The 19,432-nt window shown below is 35.9% G+C and overlaps 2 protein-coding genes across 3 annotated transcripts in view; both read right to left on the bottom strand.

Moving 5' to 3' along the window:
* LOC136802232 (polycystin-1-like protein 2) overlaps nt 1–2,964 on the bottom strand; it is a 118,562-nt gene extending 115,598 nt beyond the window's left edge. The window contains exons 1-5 of the mRNA XM_067058950.1: nt 2,906–2,964; nt 1,682–2,059; nt 1,107–1,418; nt 564–760; nt 8–113 (exon numbers count right to left, since the gene is read on the bottom strand). Of these exons, the coding sequence (XP_066915051.1) occupies nt 8–113; nt 564–760; nt 1,107–1,418; nt 1,682–2,059; nt 2,906–2,963 (1,051 nt within the window). The 5' untranslated portion in view covers nt 2,964. The remainder of the gene's footprint in view (nt 1–7; nt 114–563; nt 761–1,106; nt 1,419–1,681; nt 2,060–2,905) is intronic.
* A 374-nt stretch (nt 2,965–3,338) lies between these two features.
* LOC136802238 (uncharacterized) overlaps nt 3,339–19,432 on the bottom strand; it is a 28,863-nt gene continuing 12,769 nt past the window's right edge. Inside the window, exons 1-5 of one of the 2 annotated variants that reach the window (XM_067058958.1) lie at nt 16,796–17,143; nt 16,015–16,071; nt 14,944–15,106; nt 5,852–6,006; nt 3,339–4,401 (exon numbers count right to left, since the gene is read on the bottom strand). In XM_067058958.1, coding sequence (XP_066915059.1) covers nt 4,360–4,401; nt 5,852–6,006; nt 14,944–15,106; nt 16,015–16,071; nt 16,796–16,951 — 573 coding nt within the window. In that variant the 5' untranslated portion in view covers nt 16,952–17,143 and the 3' untranslated portion in view covers nt 3,339–4,359. Of the gene's footprint in view, nt 4,402–5,851; nt 6,007–14,943; nt 15,107–16,014; nt 16,072–16,795; nt 17,144–19,432 lie in introns of those variants that run through there. The other variant, XR_010845980.1, reaches the window with a different exon arrangement.

The following is a 19,432-nucleotide window of genomic DNA, read 5'->3' on the forward strand; positions in this document are numbered from 1 at the left end:
TAGTTACCTTTGGTCACTCTGTATGAGTTTCCAAGGACTTCGTTTCTTTCGTTCGATGCAAGCGTTAGATTGACCAATCTTTTTGGGCTTGTTTCGTCAGTTAATCTTAAGATCTGAAAGAAATGAAGTGCGTTGTCCAAGCCTGGAACATTCAAAGCACCTTGTTATCAAAAGGAAAGTTGAGTATGGAAGGCGGGTAAAAAGTTCTCTTTTTTTAATTTTGTGGTTATTGAAAAGAGACAGTGGTCAAAGCAACGTCAAATCAACGTTCATATAACGTTGTGTGAATGTTAAAATAACGTTGTGTGCCAGCTGGGAAAGCAAGGGTTTTTGTCTGAATTGGAAAATTCGAGCTATTCTTGAGATTTTGGTAGACTAAATTATGTAAAATTTTAAGATGAAAAACCCTCTTTGAATAAACTTCACTGAAACGGAAATATGTCTGAGACGGAATAGGCTTCTGCTCATCCTCTAGCGAAAAAGGTTTCTTATATCTGTAGAGGTCAGCGATTCAGGCTAGAAACGAAAAAGCTTTTAACACTGAAGAGAGATGAAATTCTTACCATCAGGTTGACTTGACCAGGTTCTGTCATCAATACGTTTATCACGGATAATCTTCCGTCTGATTCAAACGTGAACAGCGAGGAAATCATGGTACATTCACTTTCGTCGCATGAAGGTTCTTGGACACCATCGTCATCAACAGATAAAACGCCTGTGTCCGGGAAATTCACCACACCTATTCGATGCTCGAGAATGTCTATGGTAAAATAAGGCTATGCTTAGATGGTGGTTTTTTTTAATTATCTAACAGCGTGATTTACTAATGACAAAGTGTTATAGATAACGAACTCGATAATGTCTATTGGTCAAAATTAGATTGTGTGTTTTTAATTTAACTAACAGCGTCATTTACTAATGACAAGAACTTTGAACAAAGCCAGTACAAAGATTTTACTATTTTGGAAGCAGTAATGATATTGTAAACACATCCTTTCGTTTGGAAAAATAACCTTAATTTGAATTCCATTTTGTATGAAAATTTACTGATTATGGTTAAAGACTTAAAAGCTAAATCAAGTTTCGAGAAAAGAAAAAATTTGCACCTTGATAGAATGATGTTTGTTGAATCAGCTCCCCGTTGACTTCAAACTTCAAATCAATATTCAACTCTGATCCAGATCCCAAAAGAAGTTGACTGTAAAATAGTTTTTTAACTTCCAACACGTTTGCATCCGATAATAACTCCACGTTTGACGTATTAGATTTGACATCGATGAAAAAATCTTTCGTTTTTGATTGGTCGATGATTGCTTTGATAAAATGGTATCCTGATGTTTGGAAAGTGTGTTGGATGGTGAATTTAGAACCAAAAGTCTCCCATTTTTGTTGGCCCAATTGTAATGATATTGATGTTTCTAAAAACGCGTAAATGAAAAGATATATAGTAAAAAAAATCATCTACGAAGGTCGTCTATTCATTTTACCTGTTGATGGCAACATTTCAATATCTTTTTTTTTCCAATATTAAATTTACGATTAGGGGATAGGTGATATGGAGCACCATGAAGGAAAAACAACGGTTGCCTCGAGCTAGAAAGTTTGGAAAATATTTCGAATAAAAACCAAATTCTAAAGGAATAGTAAAACTTCTATTAAAAAGCACATTCCGTTCCATTACCTTTGTTAGTTAAAAGACGTATTTCAAATTCTTCAAAAGTTTTTATCACGTCAGGAAAGATCAATTCAAAATCTATATCAGAAGATTTCGTGAAATTATCTTGACCCATAAATCGTGAAGAACAGGTCGAATTAGCAACATCACATTGAATGACATCACTGATGTAACGTGACTGAAACGAAAGTGTTTGATTGGAGCAAAAACAAAGTTGGTTGATGACGTATGCTTGATTGATGTCATCGTTGAGGATGGTGTTGTGTTGGCATTGATGTGAGCAATGGTGAATATCAATGTTGGGAAAATCACCAGTAGTAACAATGTAACTGTTCTCTAATGTGGTCAAAGATGACGTCATGTTCCCAAGATCTGTCGTTTTTGCTGAAATGAAAATGGAAAGAAATAATCCAGTGAAACTTTCTATCCGTTCATTCATTGAAGATTTTATGTGTCTTTCTGTGACAGAGAAGGTTTTTTCTGGATCCTGATTGACTGAGGACGACGGCATATCCTCGATTATAGCATAGCAACTCCATCGTCCTCAAAAGTGCAAATAGGACGAAATGCATATGCTGCTCTGTCACCCAATTCTCCTGAGTGAATATAGTTGGACAGAAATTCTTATTTCTTCACATATATATTCTTCATCTCCTCTCATGCAGTGTTGAGGCTTTCCTCCCTCTTGAGACGGTAAAGCTTGGCTCCAAAGGAGTCAATAAAGAATTCCGTATGGAATTTCCCTTCTGTCCACTATTTATCTCAGTTTGAACCACAAGTGATTTTGTGGTTTAGAGATGCTGGCTAAAACGATCTGGCCAGCCTAGTAAGGACGAAATGTATATGCTGCTCTGCCACCCAAATCTTCTCAGTGAACATAGTTGGACAGAAATTCTTATTTCTTCGCATATATATACTTGCCTTCTTTCATAAATCACATTAGTGAGGTTAAGTATCAAAGATAAATCTACGCGACGAACGGACCTTTTCTCTGCAAGATGGTTAAGGGTAGCAAAGTAGATGTTATATCTTCTTTGTTCAGCAACGAAGATTTTCACAGTTTTTCGTTCTTGAGCTGTTTTAGCCTGGATTCTAGAAAATGTAGGTGCACATGTTTACTGCAGGTTGCGGGTCAAAACCCGTTCGTTCGTCGCGTTGATTTATCATTGATACTTAACCTCCCTATTATGGAAACAAAACTTACCAATAATTTTACCAATGAACACTTACCTTGCTTTGTAACCAATGGCAACCAAAGAAACACTGTGATGTGTATGAAGTTGCTCATTTTGAAAATAAAACTCCAAAAAGTATCATTCTAGATGTTTTATGCTAAACCAAATCGAGGAAAAAAATATTTTCAAGTTCTCAAACAGGCTAGTGGGCAAGACAATAATTTGTCAAAAAACTTGACGTCAAGAGAGGTGAAAATTTCTGAAGAAAACTAAAAACAAAATTCGAGCAAGCTCAAAGTCAAAGTCACTAATTCGTCATCTTTCCGGAAGTTACTTTTTTGAATGTTGAACTATTTTGGCTTTTTGAAGATTTTATTTTCGTCTTTAAGATCCTTTGATTTTAATAGTGATACCCCATAGGGTATTTAGAGAAAGATTCTAATTAATATTTTAAAGGATTGTTTTCTTTCCTTTATTATTAAGCCCTCGTGATCAAAATATACTTTCTAAATAAAAATCTAAATAACTAATACACTTTTATGATTGGTCTTATTCTCTCTTTTTACACGAATTTGTCGTAGGGGTCAAGGAAACCGAAACCTACTAAAATAATTCATTCCAACAGAAATCATCCAAAAGTCTCATTGTCCACTTTTGATTTTCCTCACCAAAATTTTCCAATAAGATTTCTCCTTCTAAAAAATTCCAACTTGTTTCATACTCAAAAACATGATAAGTGACATCCATAATTGTGTAAAGCTGTCAATCAGGAATAAAAATTAATTCACATAACTTTAGTGAAGGTAATAGATGTGAAATGGTCTTCTTCACTATTATGTTTAATCAATAGAAACAGAGGGGTTTTCCTGTTGATTTCTTCAGATGGGATTTTCTCCTTCCAACTTGACCAGCGACCAATGTAATATTCTGAGGAAGTTAAGTTGAATTTTAATAATCCACCAGCCACAGTACGATACAAAAAATTAATATGCAAAAACAAGGAGTACTATCCTACAAGACTGGCGACGAAAATGTGCCTCTTATGTTAGTTTTTAACGTTCTTTATTTCTGTACATTTGGCGCCTCTAACTGCAACAGATGCCATGATGTCAATCCTATTCGTCGTAGCTGCTTAGAAAAAGAATCTCATTCAATGACAATTCAAGATCAATAAAGGCCAGCGTTTGAGATTCTTCAATAATCTTTTGACACTTCTTAACGGAATTCCGCAGAAATCTTTTGATGAAAAGAGGACCATGTCTCCCAATACAATACCATAGGCGGTTTTAGGCCATGTTGAACTTATAAGAGGAAGCAGAGATTTGTGATTGTAACTTCATTGTCTTTTAACGAAAGTTGCACTCCTATGCATGTTTCCGACGTACATGCTCTATTGTCTTAAATCCGCAAATACAATACAAATTATTACTGATGAAAAGTTGATGAATGGTTGAAACCAGCGCAAAAGGCGTAACATGATTGCAATGGCGTTCTTTAACACGTGACGTCTTACTTTGATTGACTTACGTAAGATAACGGGCGCTGCCGATCCTAAAATTTAGGCGTAAAAATATTTGGAAATATCGAAAGTAGTTGTATTAAAACAAACATTGGCGAGCAAATACACCGTAGTTTGCTTGGTCAGGCGCGTGCCACTTTATTACTCAGTTTACCACCCTAAACTCGATCCACTCCTTTTTTCACTTTTTTCTATTACTGAGGTTAAGCATACAAGGATAATCACGACGACGGACGAAAAATGTAATAGGCTAGTGAATATACGAAATTTGATTGGTTGGAACTCACTAGCCTGTTAAATTTTCGTTCGTCGTCGTGATTTTACCGATTTACTTAACCTCACTAATGTCTTTAGATGTGAAAAAGGACTGGGATGGTTTTAGGGTGGTAAAATGGGTGGTAAAACAAAAAAATGCCCGCGCTGAAATTGGTGGCTACAGTTGAAAAGATGTATACGATAGTATTTCACTTGGAGCATGTGCATTAAAGGCTGACTTTGAAGGATGAACGCTAAAAAAGGGGAAAATTTAAATTATCTTACTACTCCAGCAAAAATGACGGTTATTTCTTTTCATTCTTGTGAACGGAAAGATCTTTCACTTTCCTCCGAGGTCCAGTAATTTGAGAATCGACTTCAATTCATGATATGCAACTCTAAGCTCTAGTTTAGACGACCCACTATTCACCCTGCCTGTTCTAATTGTGAATTAATGAGAGCATAAAGTGGACTGTCTAAAGTCAATGCATTGCCCTCTTTTGACGTCAATACAATGTCTTCTTTCAACCTTTTTAAAGCAAAGAATTTAACTGCCCACTTTGTGCCCGCTTTGTGCCTACTCTTACAATTAGAATAGGCAGGGCGAAAGGTGAGCCGTTTAAACTAGAGCTTACGCCGTAGACCCAACAGCTGATTGGTTGTAAGTGACGAAAAATACGTCAATACGTCACTTGCAACCAATCAGGTATTTGGTCCGTGATGTCATGTTAGAAGATATATTGCAATGGTGCATATCATAAAAAACCTTACTTACATCAGTGGTCAAAGCAGTTTTTTTCTGTGAGACGGAAAATTTTTTGATAGAGATAATTTGGTATACAGTGACACCTGCAGGTCCCACCATGGTTGGGGCCGAGGGCCAGAAAATTTTCAGATTTTTTAACCCCTAGATTGGCTAAAAAGGCACTAAAATTTGTTAATTAAAACAACTCAGAATGTTCTTAAAATGCCTATCATACAGCGAAAATATACATCTATCTAAAATAGGTTGAAAAATAAAAATATATGAACGTCCTACTATGTATATACAAGGTATATACAAAACATGCTTGAAATCCAATTTTTAAAACTTTGATGGAATTATTCTAGAGAATAAAATCACTATCTCTTGCTAAATAACCATTTCTGACTGAGATGGAAAACTTTGACAACAATTTCTGTGAGACGGAAATCCGTCTGAGACGGAAGAACTTTGATCACTGTTACATAACCATAGCATGTTCCGTGACATCCCACGAACGACGATATTAAGGAGATAACATCTGCGATAACGAGGAATGACATGATGGAGATAGTAAGTGATGCGATGGACGTCAAATCTTCACACTGATTGATGTCAGAAAATGTGATCGGATCACCGTCTATGAAAATAAGATTGATGAAATTTCCTATCCCGATTTTGAACTGTTTAACCCATAGATAAAGCCCGAAGGGCTAGATGGAGTGCTTTAAGCTCTTCCAAGCAAAAAAAAGTGAATATCGCAAAAAATATTCCTGCTATTGTTTTCGAAAACCCGCAAAGCTGCTGATTGGTCAAGCGCTGAAATTCTATTGTAATGTCACGTAACTTAGGTAGGATTTCTTACCTAACCACGGCACACTTTTCAGCAAAAGCTTGACATCTAGCCCTTCAGGCTTTATAAATTTATGGTTTAACCCTTTAACTCGAGTGACTTAGGGCAAGTCTCAAAAACCTAACAGTTTACCCTAAGTTTTCGCTACCAATAGCAGCCAGATTCAGACATCCACTTTAGGGCTCTAAAGTACCTCTATACCTTAAGGTTTCAGGGCCCAGTTGTTACGTAATTAAATATTAACCTGAAAATTAATTATTAAAGAAATTGTAATCATGACGTCATAATTTGATCGAATTTGGTGACGTCATGAATCGTATAATCGCTATGATATAAAAAGTACGTCAAGTATGTCAAATCTTTCCCAAATTTGAACCAAAGATGCATCTAACTGAAATGTAACTTTTTGAAAAAAAAATTTGGAAAAATTTGATGACGTCAGCAAAAAATTGCATTTTTCGATTTTTTGCATTTTTTGCTGACGTCATCGAAATCTTCAAAAAAATTTTCATTGAAAAGTTCGGCACTATTAAGATGCGTCTTTGGTCCAAATTTGACAAAGATTTGACATGTACTTATAGAGTTAGAGCTAATTTACGATTTATGACGTCATAATTTGATGACGTCACAATTCACAATTTCTTTAATAATTAATTTTTAGGTTAATATTTAATTACGTAACACCGGGTCCTGAAACTTTAAGGTATAGGTCATCAAAAAATCCATAAGTGAATCCCTGAGAATGGGTGCTATTGGTCGCGGATTCGGGATTTGTGATTTTTAAAAATCTAGACACGCCCTAACTCACCCGAGAAGTGCTACGGTCCTTTTTTTCTAAGTTTTCTTAAGAAAATCGTTAGTTTAAACTTTAAAGACTAATATCTCTCGAATCTAGAATGAGTTAGAAGCTCGTTCATAGCTGTGTAGACCTGACTAAATGACAGAAAGGTGCCTAGTGGTAAAACCTCAAATCAATTCACTAGAGGACAGAATAAAGTAAACTAGGGCCAAATTTGGAGGTTCTTTGATCACCCCCTGACCAAAAGTGGTCAAAAAACGGTCCGCGAAATCTAAAAAAGTGAATTTTTCCATATTTTGACTTTTTTTAGCTGGCTCTTATTTTTTGAATATACTGCTGACACTCTCTAATTCAATTTCAAGGGGCATTGAATTTTCATCAAGTAAGGGAGTGTATCGAATAGGAGAGCGTCGTTTATGAGAGTTTCTAGTTGACGGTGACTTGCAATGTTAACGAATATTGGAGCGTAGTGAATACAATTGTTTCTCTCGAATTCGATCTTCAAGGGACACTGATACTTTTCTTCAAATAAGAGAAAAATTCGAATTAGAGAGGTTCGAATTGAATAGCGTTGACTGTAGTAGAACGTCGAATTAGAGAGTGTCATCTATAACACCCCTGTCTTGTAGCCCCGGTGGAGCTTTTCCTCAGTGGGGATAGAATTCCTATTGAAACCCCAATGGGGATAGAAATTCTAATTTTCCAAGTCCAAAAAATCCAGTGGGGGTGGTTTTGGAGTGCAATTTTTAAACATTGAATTTCGAGTGGGGATGAAATCAAAGTCAATTTTCCAGTAAGGCTCAAATTGCAGGGTATTTTCCCATCGAGGACGAAATTTTTACCAAATTCTTCTCTGGGGCTGGGGTCCCACTGGGTCTGTGACACAGGGGTTTTCTATAGAGTAACTAATAAATAAGTAGCTAATAAATGGTGATTGATGGCAATGTCAAGTCTTCTCTGTCAAGGATTTGTGTCACAAATACCACGTAAACGGAGAATTGCAAACATAATATTTGCTCTCTGATATGTCGGAATCGGTCCTATTCACAATTTTTATTTCTATTTCTATTTGGTTGAGTTGCAGGAGGCTTTCAGGCCTATTTTTGTAACTATCGACGCTTTCAATGAGCGTCCCGTCAGCACCTTGGACTGACTACCCAATTCCCCTCACATGGTATGGGTTGACCCGAGCGAAGGTTCATTCACTTGCCAAGTGAACCACTGCGAGTGGGAATCGAGCGTCAGTCGCCTGTGCAGCAACCAAGGTCAATGGCCACTATACCACAGCGCCACAAGGGAGTAAGAACAACTGCGTAAGCCAAGCATTGACACTCTACAGTTACCAACTGCTAAGCCATGGCGTTCACCTTGACACTCGATTAAGTTGGACCTGTGACGTGTCGCAGCACGGTAAAATGCATGAAAAGCATACTCACACTTTTGCATCATTCCTCGTATAGAAAGGTTTGACTTGGGCAGGGCTTACCTTGAGATCATTCATTTACCAAGTGTACGTAAGTGTACGCAGTGACATGGAAAGAATCGAACTCGGCTATCCCAGGCGGGAGTCAAGAGCGATGACCACACCTCACTGCACCAATATTCTAAAATCTCGCCGGCTACGCCGTAAACATCCTTATGATGGTGTTGAGCCTTGCTAATTTTACATAAATTTGTAACGTCACATAAAATAGAGATAACTGACGTCAAATAAAAATCTAAAAATTAAGTTCTTATTAGAAATCATCAAAATCTATAACTCACAAAGCAATCTAAAAGGTGTACTGAAGAGCTTTTATCTTTAGTAATCAGAAATTCAAAATGCACGTTCTTTCCAAAATGGAAACCCAACAAGGCACCACTGTTGTAAATTCTGAGAACAGACCAACACAAGGACGGTACGGTCGGTTTGACTTTGGTTTTACTACACCAGAACCTATGGAAATAGATGATGTTGAATCAGATGATAATCTACATGGACCAGAGCCAATGGATGTCGACCAAGATTTGGTATATCTCTCCTCACCAGAGCCTATGGAAGTTGATGACGTCAACTATTATAACCCTAACAATATAAGATTAGTTGATTCTCCAGAGCCAGAGCCGATGGATGTTGACCTCATCAATCCGTATGAAGTTCCTCCTCAAATCCAGCAATCCAACAATAAGTCATTTTCCAATTTCCACTTTAATTCTATGGCGAATACAAACAGTACTTGTAACGTTTCTAGCATTTTTACACCGAAAACTTCTCAATTATCTGAAAGCTTTGGTCCAGGTCTTAGCTCCGCTACAGGTCAAGCTTTTGAATTAAACCATCAAAATTCTAGCTCTTCACAAACTCTCAGAGCCCAGTTTTCCAACAATAATGTAATTAATCATAGCATCCAGACCTCGTGTTTTCAACCTCCACAGCAGAACAATCCAACAAGATTTCATATTGAAGAAAACGATAAAAATCCAAAGAAAATTAATTTTGATGAAGAGATGGATAAACTTGCGAATATGTTCAGCAAATTATCCATCTGTGATGATTCTAAACACGATAAAGAGAAAAGTGGCACTAAATCTACGGAGAGGCATGTTTTTGGGTTACCGAAGCCTTCAGAAAAGAATTTATTCCAACCATCTAAAGAAGAACAAAATGATTGCACCAAAACAGAGTTCAATACTTTCAAGAAACATGCAGAATCATATGAACAAATTTTTGCTGACCGACAAAGATTGTAAAATCTTTTAGTATTTTCAAATTCCCTAGATATTGTAAAAACACTGTAAAAAATATTTTCTAATTCTGTAATAAAATTTTTATGCTATCTTTAGAAATAAATATATTTGATTCAAACACATATAATATTTCTATTAATGCATGGTGTATCAAAAAATGAATTTTCCAGAAGAGCCGCATGAAAAAGCGTCTGTTTCCTGTGACTCCTGCCTAATTGTAAAGTTTCTGGGTTCGAACCACTGACCTTTATATAACCCTGGACAAAGCTTCTCAATCCCAGCCGAGCAAAATCTTTGATCGGAGTTTTTTGAAAATTGGTACCCTAATGTCGGCACTACTCGATAGCGGGGTGTAAATGCATCGAGAGCGCTAGGTCTACTTTTCCTCAAATTATTTTGATGGTGTAGCGGCGATAGACGTTAATTTTTAGCATTGCAATGGCTTCTCCTTGGGTACCAATTCTAAAAAAACTCCAATCAAAGATGGCAGATATTGCTTGGTCCAGGGTTATATAAAGGTCAGTGGTTCGAACCCAACCTCGTTCCTGCGTATTATCGGGTTTTTAATGTTTATTGATAGTATCAGATAATGGCATCCATCAGTAACGTAAATGAAGCATCGGGTACACAGGGAGGAGTTTAGTCCGAACCCAACCCAAGTTGACAATTTCGAGACAGTCTCTCTCTTTGTTTTCTAATTTTAACCGAAAATTTTCAATTCCCGGTAATCTCGTTAAATGATAACCATTTTTCAGGATGTTTTACAGTGGTGTCTCTTTTACTCGAACCTCTATAACTCAAATGTCTCTCTAACTCGAACAGGTTTTATGGTCCCTTCAGTTAACAATACCTTATAAACCTTACTCCATAACTCGAAATTTCCTAACTAGAACAAATTTTTGTTGCACCGTGTTCGGGTTATGGAGACTCCACTGGAGTTTATTTTGAGCTTCCAGGTCTCAGTACCTTGATAAAATTTTTTAATACTCCATCTGAGTTACTGAGCAGAAGATCAAATTTCTCTGGAAAAAAATGCCCTTTTTATATGCCCAGTGCAGAAATGCTTTTTGTGGTGCAGGTGCAGGGCGAGTTGACCCGTAGCCTAATACAACTTTGATTGGTAGACGATAAAAGACAATGATTAACGTTTAACTACGGACAATGATTAAAAGAAAGTAAACACTTGGTATTTCAGCCATGCGTTAATGATTAGAGAAAATTTAATTACAATTTTCAACAAAATATAATGTACACGTTCTAATAGAATTGGAACAAGTAGCCGAAGCGGCATGAAGACCAATAGCAAAAGTGCTATTTCCGTTGATTGAGTGTGAGACATAAAATTGATTATTGATTACCGGTAATGATCATTACAATGCACCGTTTCTACCAAAATGAATTCGAATTGACAAAGTGCTGCTTCTCCAAAAACGGATATACAGCACTAGCAAAAATGCAAATGAAAGGCCGGATGTTGGGTCAAAAATTACAGTTCACAATAGATTTCAACACTGAAACATTAAAAATTTCACCCTTGTTTATCAATTTCCTAACATTGCACAAAATAATGCCACACTGAGGTGTTTTTTTTTTACTTTGAGTTTGACTTTCAGGAGAGGATGAAGATCTTTTGCAACATACAGTACAATTTGATGGTCCGATCCTCTAGCAAATATGACGATGGAGTAGGAGTCTAGGTTGTTTTGAAGTATATCTTTCAGTTTCGGAGGATCAAGATCGTGTAGAAGTGGTGAATCCGAAATTTGTGTCACTTAGAAATATTTGACGTCAAATATAAAATTTAAAGAGTTCAAATAAAATATTGTCATTCGAAATTTTCAAAATTCATTATTCCCAAGAAAATCTTACCGTGAAGAGAAGATATTGCGGAATTTCTTTCTTTCAAAGCGTTAGTTTTGAAAGAATAAAGAGTATTCAGTGAAATACAAGTTGATAAACACGAGTCGAATCTCAAAAGGAGATTCAAATTCAAAGTACCTCGCCAAAAAATAATTTTTTGACGACAGTACAAAAACAGACAATGGTTCCAGTGACAAACATTTTCACTTCGGAGCCTGAACCAATGGATTTGGGTGAAGTTTCGACCTTCGTTTGCAAGAAAGTCACACATAAAGAAATCCAATCTGCTGAGCCAATGGAAGTTGACGAAATTGATCCATTTGGCATTAAACCTTCAAATTTCGAAGAAAATACATTTAGCGGTGGTAACACTTTAAATAACCCTGTTCAAACTCGATCCACTGGATTTAACCCATTCGCTTCCAACAAAAAACCAACAATTCCTCAAGCCACTGGATTCAATCCTTTCGCTCGTCATCAGAATCAAATGATGGAAGTCGATCAAATCGTATTACCAATCGATCTTCTTAAACCTGATCCGATGGAAATTGACGTCGAAGATCCAATGGACCTCTTTTTTCGGCCTTCTAAATTCTTTAAACTTGATCCACCACCTCCACCCATTGTCTTAAAAAAGCTAACAAAGGAAATAGATGCATCCAAAAACTCTGGAGTAGATGAAGTTGCCATCTTTTTTGGTGATCACCAACTGGTCAAAACTGGTTTCCTCGCTCCCGGATTTTTCAAACCAAAACCAGAAAACATTTTGGCAATTAGATCAAAATATTCAAAGAAAAGAAAGTCGTCGGATATTGTTTACGAAAAAGATGACGTCATCGAATCTGTCAACAAACGTCAACGTTCGAATGTTGATCATTCTTCCAGCGTTTCTGGTGAATTATCCTTCTTTCGTGGATTAGCCGGTAAATCCTTCGATGGCAACTCACAACATGTTTCTCAAGAAGAATTCATCGCTGGAAAGGATTGCTCCACAACCGAGTTGAATACGAACATCGATTCGTACGAAAACCTACTTGCCAGTCGACAAAGAATGTAAAAAGTCTATTATAATCCATCTATGTTTATTGTAACGTCTAGAAAATAGTTCCGTAGCATTTATAACTAGCTATGGTGAAAAGAAAAAGACATTCAAATTCAATTCTCTTCGTAACTTGTTTATTTAGGGAGCGGTCATAAAGTATCTACTAGAGGGGGGTGGAGGATATTTTGAAAAATCCAAAAAAAATTTCGCACCCCCTCCCCTAACCTGGAAAAATTTTTCGCACCCCCCCCTCATAAGGCCCAATATTTTTTCGCACCCCCCCCCCCCTACTAAGAAAATTTTTACGCGAAAAAGAATTCATCCAGATGCAGTACAAAGAGTATTATTTGTTTGTATGACAGTTTTTTATGTCAAAATAAGGTAAGGGAGATAGTTTAGCCCTGTTAAGTTAAAGTATAACAGGGTTAAGACAAGAATCATCAAGTGGTTTTCTCTGAGCTTCTGTAAAATTTGGAAAAAATACGGCTTATTTTCCCCAGTAGCGACCTGGCTTAATTTTCTGGGGTTGCAAACTATGAAATTGGTGCCCCTGGTATTTTTTGTCCTTACTTGCGCCCTCCATTGAAAATATTAAACTGTAAGAGCAGTATGGTTGAAAGTAACGCCCGGAATCTTTGAGTCAAGAAACTTAGAATTTGTTTTTTGTAATTTGAAATGTTATAAGGTGTTTTGACATTAGCAGATGCTAAGGAGGCGCAACCATGGTTTGCGCCAACAGGCGAAAATTTCAATATTTTTCACCACCATTTCAGCTAAAAGACACTTTGTTTTGACAAATTTCTTTTAAGAAGTACTTTTTCAAACCACTCTGATGAGCTGTGAGAGCCACTAATCTACTTCCGTCACCTAGCTTAATGTTACAAACCAAAAGGACAAGGCAATGATGCCCAAATAATGCCAATAAGATAAAAAATTGAAATTTTTGAAATCTTCAAACGTAAAACTATGAAATTAGACTTCCTACATTTTCTCTTGAGTTTCCCAAAAAAAATTGGAACCCCCCCCTAAACCCTCAAAAAAAATTTGGAACCCCCCCCCTAAACCCTCGAAAAAAATTTCGAACCCCCCCCCCTAGAATCCTCCAACCCCCCCCCCCCCTAGTAGATACTTTATGACCGCTCCCTTTTTGATTTTGAAAGCTGTTTTATTTTATTTCATCTTTTCTTTGCAAAACTGACCCAATTAAAATTTGCTATTCACATTGTCAGCTAAGTCAAATCTTCGAATAATGATTCTGAGAAGGAGAGCAAACATTAATCTCATAACAGCATTGCCTTTGTCCTGAGTATCAGAGGTTAAGTTTTCAAAGAAAATAGTAACCTCTGAAGACAAATAATAGAAATTTTATCGCGCATGTGTCAATCTAATCACTGTAGAAAATATCAAAGATGAAGAGCAAATATTACCATATTAATGTCTAGCAGACTGTATCAGTATGCAGTTTACTATTTACGAATTCCCCAGAAACCTCCAAGTGTAGTTGAAATGAGTTTATTTCGAAAGAAATCTTTTACATGATCCCCAAATGTATAACAGTAATTACTAAACTTTTAATTATGGAAATGTCACTTTAATTGAATCGAAATAATAGACAGACTTTATGTTACGATTCTCTATCACTGACTCTTTTTACAAAGCATTGATGACTTTTTGTAAGTTGTGTTTTCAACGACGGGAATAAAAATATCGACTATGACGCTCATCCAAGATCTTGGATGGTCGTCATGGTTACTTTTGTCTTCGCTGATTGCGCGATGAATAGAATCTCGATTCGTCAGCACAGCGTAAATATATGATTTTGAGCTGTGCTTTTCACGGTACATTGCCTTTGTTTCAAAACGAACATGAACTACAATCCTTCAAGAAATATTTGAGACAAAGGGGAGTTCCCAGTGTAATTTTGAACACCACAATTGATTTTTAAGCGCCTTAAACTACAGTTGGAAAGTAGAGTTTTAACATGAGACTCAAGACTTAGGACCTTAGGATCTCAGGATTTAAAAGCTCAAATTTGCTCGAATGAGGCTTGGGATATAGCCTAGAAGCCACCAAACCCCTCTAAAATCGAAATATTCAATGGAAGAAAGTGAAAGTGCTAAAATAGCAATTCTCGCCCGAACTTTAAATTCTGAAAAACGTTAAAATACACTAAAATCTCAATATATTTCGAGGGAGATTGTAGATTTTATTTTTATGTTTATAATTGGTGTTTTGATTTGATGCGATTGTTAGCTTGCGGAGTAGTCAGAATTTGCTTAGAGATTGAAACACTTACCTTCTGTGACACATTTGCAAAGCTGTTCTGCACTTTGATAAGTACAATATCTTTGAGTATGGCTGGCCACGGATAAAAGGTAAGGTATGACCATGGACAGTGAAATGATGGCGATGGTGTGAATGATCAAAACCAAAACATTGAAAACCATGAACAAAATCATCTGGAAAATAATATAGAAATAAAATAACTTGATTTTTATTCTTGGTTATTTTTCCTTCTTAGGCTTTTAGGGGCGGGGCGGGTGCTTTTCCTGTACCACTCCTTAACTTTTGATCTAGTGGGTCTTTTTGGATGAATAATTTGGCACACAAGACCCTTGACATATAAGGTAACTTTTGACAAAGAATATTTTTTAATGACGTCGCTCGTCATGCCCAAAGTGAGCAAAAACCCAAAATTTCCTTTGTTCTTTTGAATAGCTATTGTATTCTTACAAAGGCTTTAGAAAAAAGTTCTCTGAGTCTAAAATGCTTATTTTATCCTAAATATTCAATAAATTACGGTTTAACATTTAACATAAGAAATAAATTTGTATTGGAAATGTGTCGATTTTTGTGACACCTTACTGTCAGAAATGTCATCATGCTTAAGGTGTGAAAATTTTTAGGTTCCAAATAAGCTAAATAAAAGTTAGGAATTTACAGAAAATTTCATCCCAAAAGCTCTATTATTTCGGGAGCTATTACCAATAATTTCAACCCCGAACAGAAAAAACCATTCCCCTAGTACGAATATAGGGTTAAGGTCTAATATCAAGAAATAAAGAACACTTTTCATGATATTTGATGAAAAAGTCAATAAAATTTTAATTGGAGATTAAGAATTGGAAATCCACCTTTTAGAAAAGATTTATTCTTACTGGATTTTCAAAGGTTTTCTACTACAAACAAAAGTAACTCCTCTCGACCAGCTATAAACGACATACCACGAAAAAGATGTTTTGTTAGCTGAGAAGCCGATCAAAATCTGGCAAAAAAATCTCTGGTCTGAGCAATTTTAAGTCTCCATTAAATAAGGCGACAGCTGTAAAGGCTCGATAAAGAAAATCTTCTACAATGACCAACTTACAGTACAGTAATGTTTGGTCAATCCAACTGCAACGCCCAACAAACCAGGAATTAAAATCTGTAAAAATAAGGTTCGAAGTTGATAGTTTAGCCTACTTAGTTTAAGTGCATAAATATGTTCTCAAATCTCATGTAATTTTTTACGCGAATTGAAAATCTAAAACATTTCACGAACCGGCCTTTTTTCACCTTGTTATTTTCATTTTCTTAGGGGTTTTGTTGAAAATGTTGATTTTAAATATTTCACCAGGACTAATATCGCAAAAATGGTCAAAATTCGCAAAAATTCACACGCAAGTGTAGATGAAGGTTACAAATCCCGTTGTCTGACTCAAAATTTGAATTTTTCAATATCATGAATTAAGCAAAAGAAATAGCAAATGACTTTTTATGCAGTTGATACGTCCAACAAGGTTCATCATGGCATAGAAATTTTATAGCCAACCGTGTGTCTTTGAAATAAAAGAAAATTCAGCATCAAATAGAGTGAGGCTACACTTTAAAAAGTGTTGGTTTACCGTACCCTCCCCTCCCCCGACCCTAGATTTAGGAGGTGGCTCGGTCGGTCAGGAAAATAATATTTCATTTGGAAAATTTATGAAGGGAAAGTGGACATGGGGTTTTCCAACAGACAAGATACAGGTTCTAAAGGTTTGAAAATTTGGAAGAAAGAAACAATTCATCTCTAAAATGGCAATAAAAGGCAGAGTTCAAGGTAAGGTACATCGGGTGACGGTAAACCAACATTTTTTAAGTCCAGCCTAACGATAAAATTAACATACGGCAACACCAGACCACCACGGTGTGAAAACAGGCAACATGTCAGCTTTTGAAAATGATACACGAGAGAGAATGATCACACATATCCCAAATAAAAGTTCACCACATCCCAACACTAAAGCAGCCAATGAAACGCTTGATCTGATAACCAAAACCATATTTAGTTATTTTCAATATATACAGGTTTGACAAAAAATGACAGCAATCGGATTCAAACTTTATCTACTGATCCCAAAAAGAGCTACAGTGCTTCTCAGAGTTGTTGTTTATCAAGTATAAGCTGATTATCCTCACAGAAGGCACTGAAAATGTAGCAATAGTTTCTGATCAAAATCACAAAGCTCACAGCGTTCACCTTAAGGCTTAAGCAGCTTTTCTTTGATAATCAGAATATCACAAAAATACGAGAAGTAAAGCTGCTAACGGATCAGATTTTCTCTTTCCTCCTCATTCATTTTTGATAAAATTTGATATCTCCGGGTGTTGGAGGGGGAAGGGAGAATATGATTTTGAATACCGTTCTAATAAACAGTAAACTAGATTAAAAAGCCTTCTTTTTCTATTTTCACAATGTGCTGGAATTCCAGATCGTTTAAGTGACTGTGGGGGAGATTTTTAACTTTCCAAAACAATCTTTTTTGGGGGGATTTCCACATCTCCCTCCACCGTCTTAATATATCGTTTGTAATTGGTAATATATTTCTAGCTCTCCTTTTTCCAGCTCGCAATATTGGATTAAGAATAAACTTTTCTATTTCTTTGAGTCATTCTCTTCTTTTTGGAAAATGAAGACCTAAAAGATTCCTGTTATCTTTGTAATAATCATTTTATTTAAGGTGACTCCTGACTTCTAAAGACCATTGCAATAAACCTTGGTAAAAGGGTTTTACACGCTTTCTTTTATAAGAATATACTTTATAAGAATATTTATGATGAAATTAGCCAAAAAATTAAGAATAGCGTAAGAATACCGGCAACATCATGCAAATTAACCTCAAAATTACATTATTTTTAGAGCATTTTACCATCAAATTGCCAATTATTCCCCAGCAATGCTAAAATGGTTCCACAAAAAAGCCAAATATTTGCTTGAGGTATGTACTACATGTTAGATTTTGATGGGGTTTGGATCCAAACCTAAGAATACGTAAACCAAAAAGAATATTTATGATGAATGAAAAACACAATTCTTATATAAAAAAAAGCGTGTAGCACTAAAACCCAAAATTATTTAGGACTATCGCGGTGGAATTACAAATAATATGATAATATGCTTATAGGTATTTTCTGTTGATATACTCCTAATTGGCTTTTCCCGTTTTATATAACGAGGAACAAAGTTTTCACATGTCAGTTCAAAGCGAAAAAAATGATAGAAAAATGATAGAAAAATCAAGAATAACTATGAAAAGTTTGAATAGGAATGGAAAAGAAAAATGACAGGGATGATGAATAGGATCCAAATATAGCAACATAGGATCAAACTGATTGTCGTAGAAAAAAAAGTGAAAATCATCTTAGGAAATGCAATGGATTCATTTTTGGTCAAAATATCAGTTTCCTCACAGCAGCATTTCCATAAAGGTTTCCTTTTGCCAAAACCAAATCCATTTTTTTCACCCAATTTCTTACGTCCAAATAAAAGCCAAAATTTCAACACCAAAAATTTCTTGAAATACAATTTACAAGACAAAATGCAAAATTGGTGCCGGGTATGTGCGAGCCATAAGGGTCCCTTTTTCGCACCTTCGAAAAATTCACGAAAATTTCTCTCTCAAAGGGTCGTGATTTTCAAAAATCTGGACAAAAATCAAGTGAAAATTGAAACTTTGAGAAAAGTCTCTCTAAGAGTTCCAAAAACGCTAATTAGTGTGGTCGTGTTACAAAAATACAGGCTGTTTGTAAGAAAAAAATAAGATCTAGCTGAAACTTTCTCCAGACCTTCTCTATAGGATGCTTATACCTCAGGAAAAAATCCCCTAAAATCCCACTCGAGATATTTCATGCGCAAGTTCCACTTTTCGCCACATTTTGGTCTAAAATTGACCATATATAGCATCTTCTGCGTGAATTATCTTGAGTTAGGTAATGAAATCGGCTATACCCGTTTAAAAGTCTTCTATATAGTTTTTCGAGAGCTTTCGAATGGTATACTTGATAATATCTGAAAATGAGTTTGAAATTTTCAAAAAATTTTGCCCTTAGGGTTTTGCCTGGTGAAAAAAGAAATATCCCAAATAAAGGATGTTCCACCAGTGGGATTTTAGGGGATTTTTTCCTGAGGCATGACCATCCTATAGAGAAGGTCTGGAGGAAGTTTCAGCTGGATCTTATTTTCTTCCCTTAAATTATGCTAGCCCTTTCCGGACGCATGATTTCACGGCTATATGACGCAAACAAAAATTTGATTTTTGACTGGCTTCACTAAAATTGTAATAGAAAGTGATTGATAAAAGATATCACGATAAGTAATACCTCGTTTTTTTCACATGTAATAGGGGTTTTGAAAAACCAAAAAAAATTTTTAAATATGGCTGACACCTGGTCACGTGACCGAAAAATCGGCAGATTTTTTTTTCGGAATGCAAAATTTTTGACTTTGAATAAAGAAATAGAGTAAAAGGCCTTTGCTTTACGCC

This window comes from Clytia hemisphaerica, unplaced genomic scaffold (assembly GCF_902728285.1).
Source record: "Clytia hemisphaerica strain Z4C2 unplaced genomic scaffold, Clytia hemisphaerica genome assembly, whole genome shotgun sequence".
In the NCBI taxonomy this organism is placed as follows: domain Eukaryota; kingdom Metazoa; phylum Cnidaria; class Hydrozoa; order Leptothecata; family Clytiidae; genus Clytia; species Clytia hemisphaerica.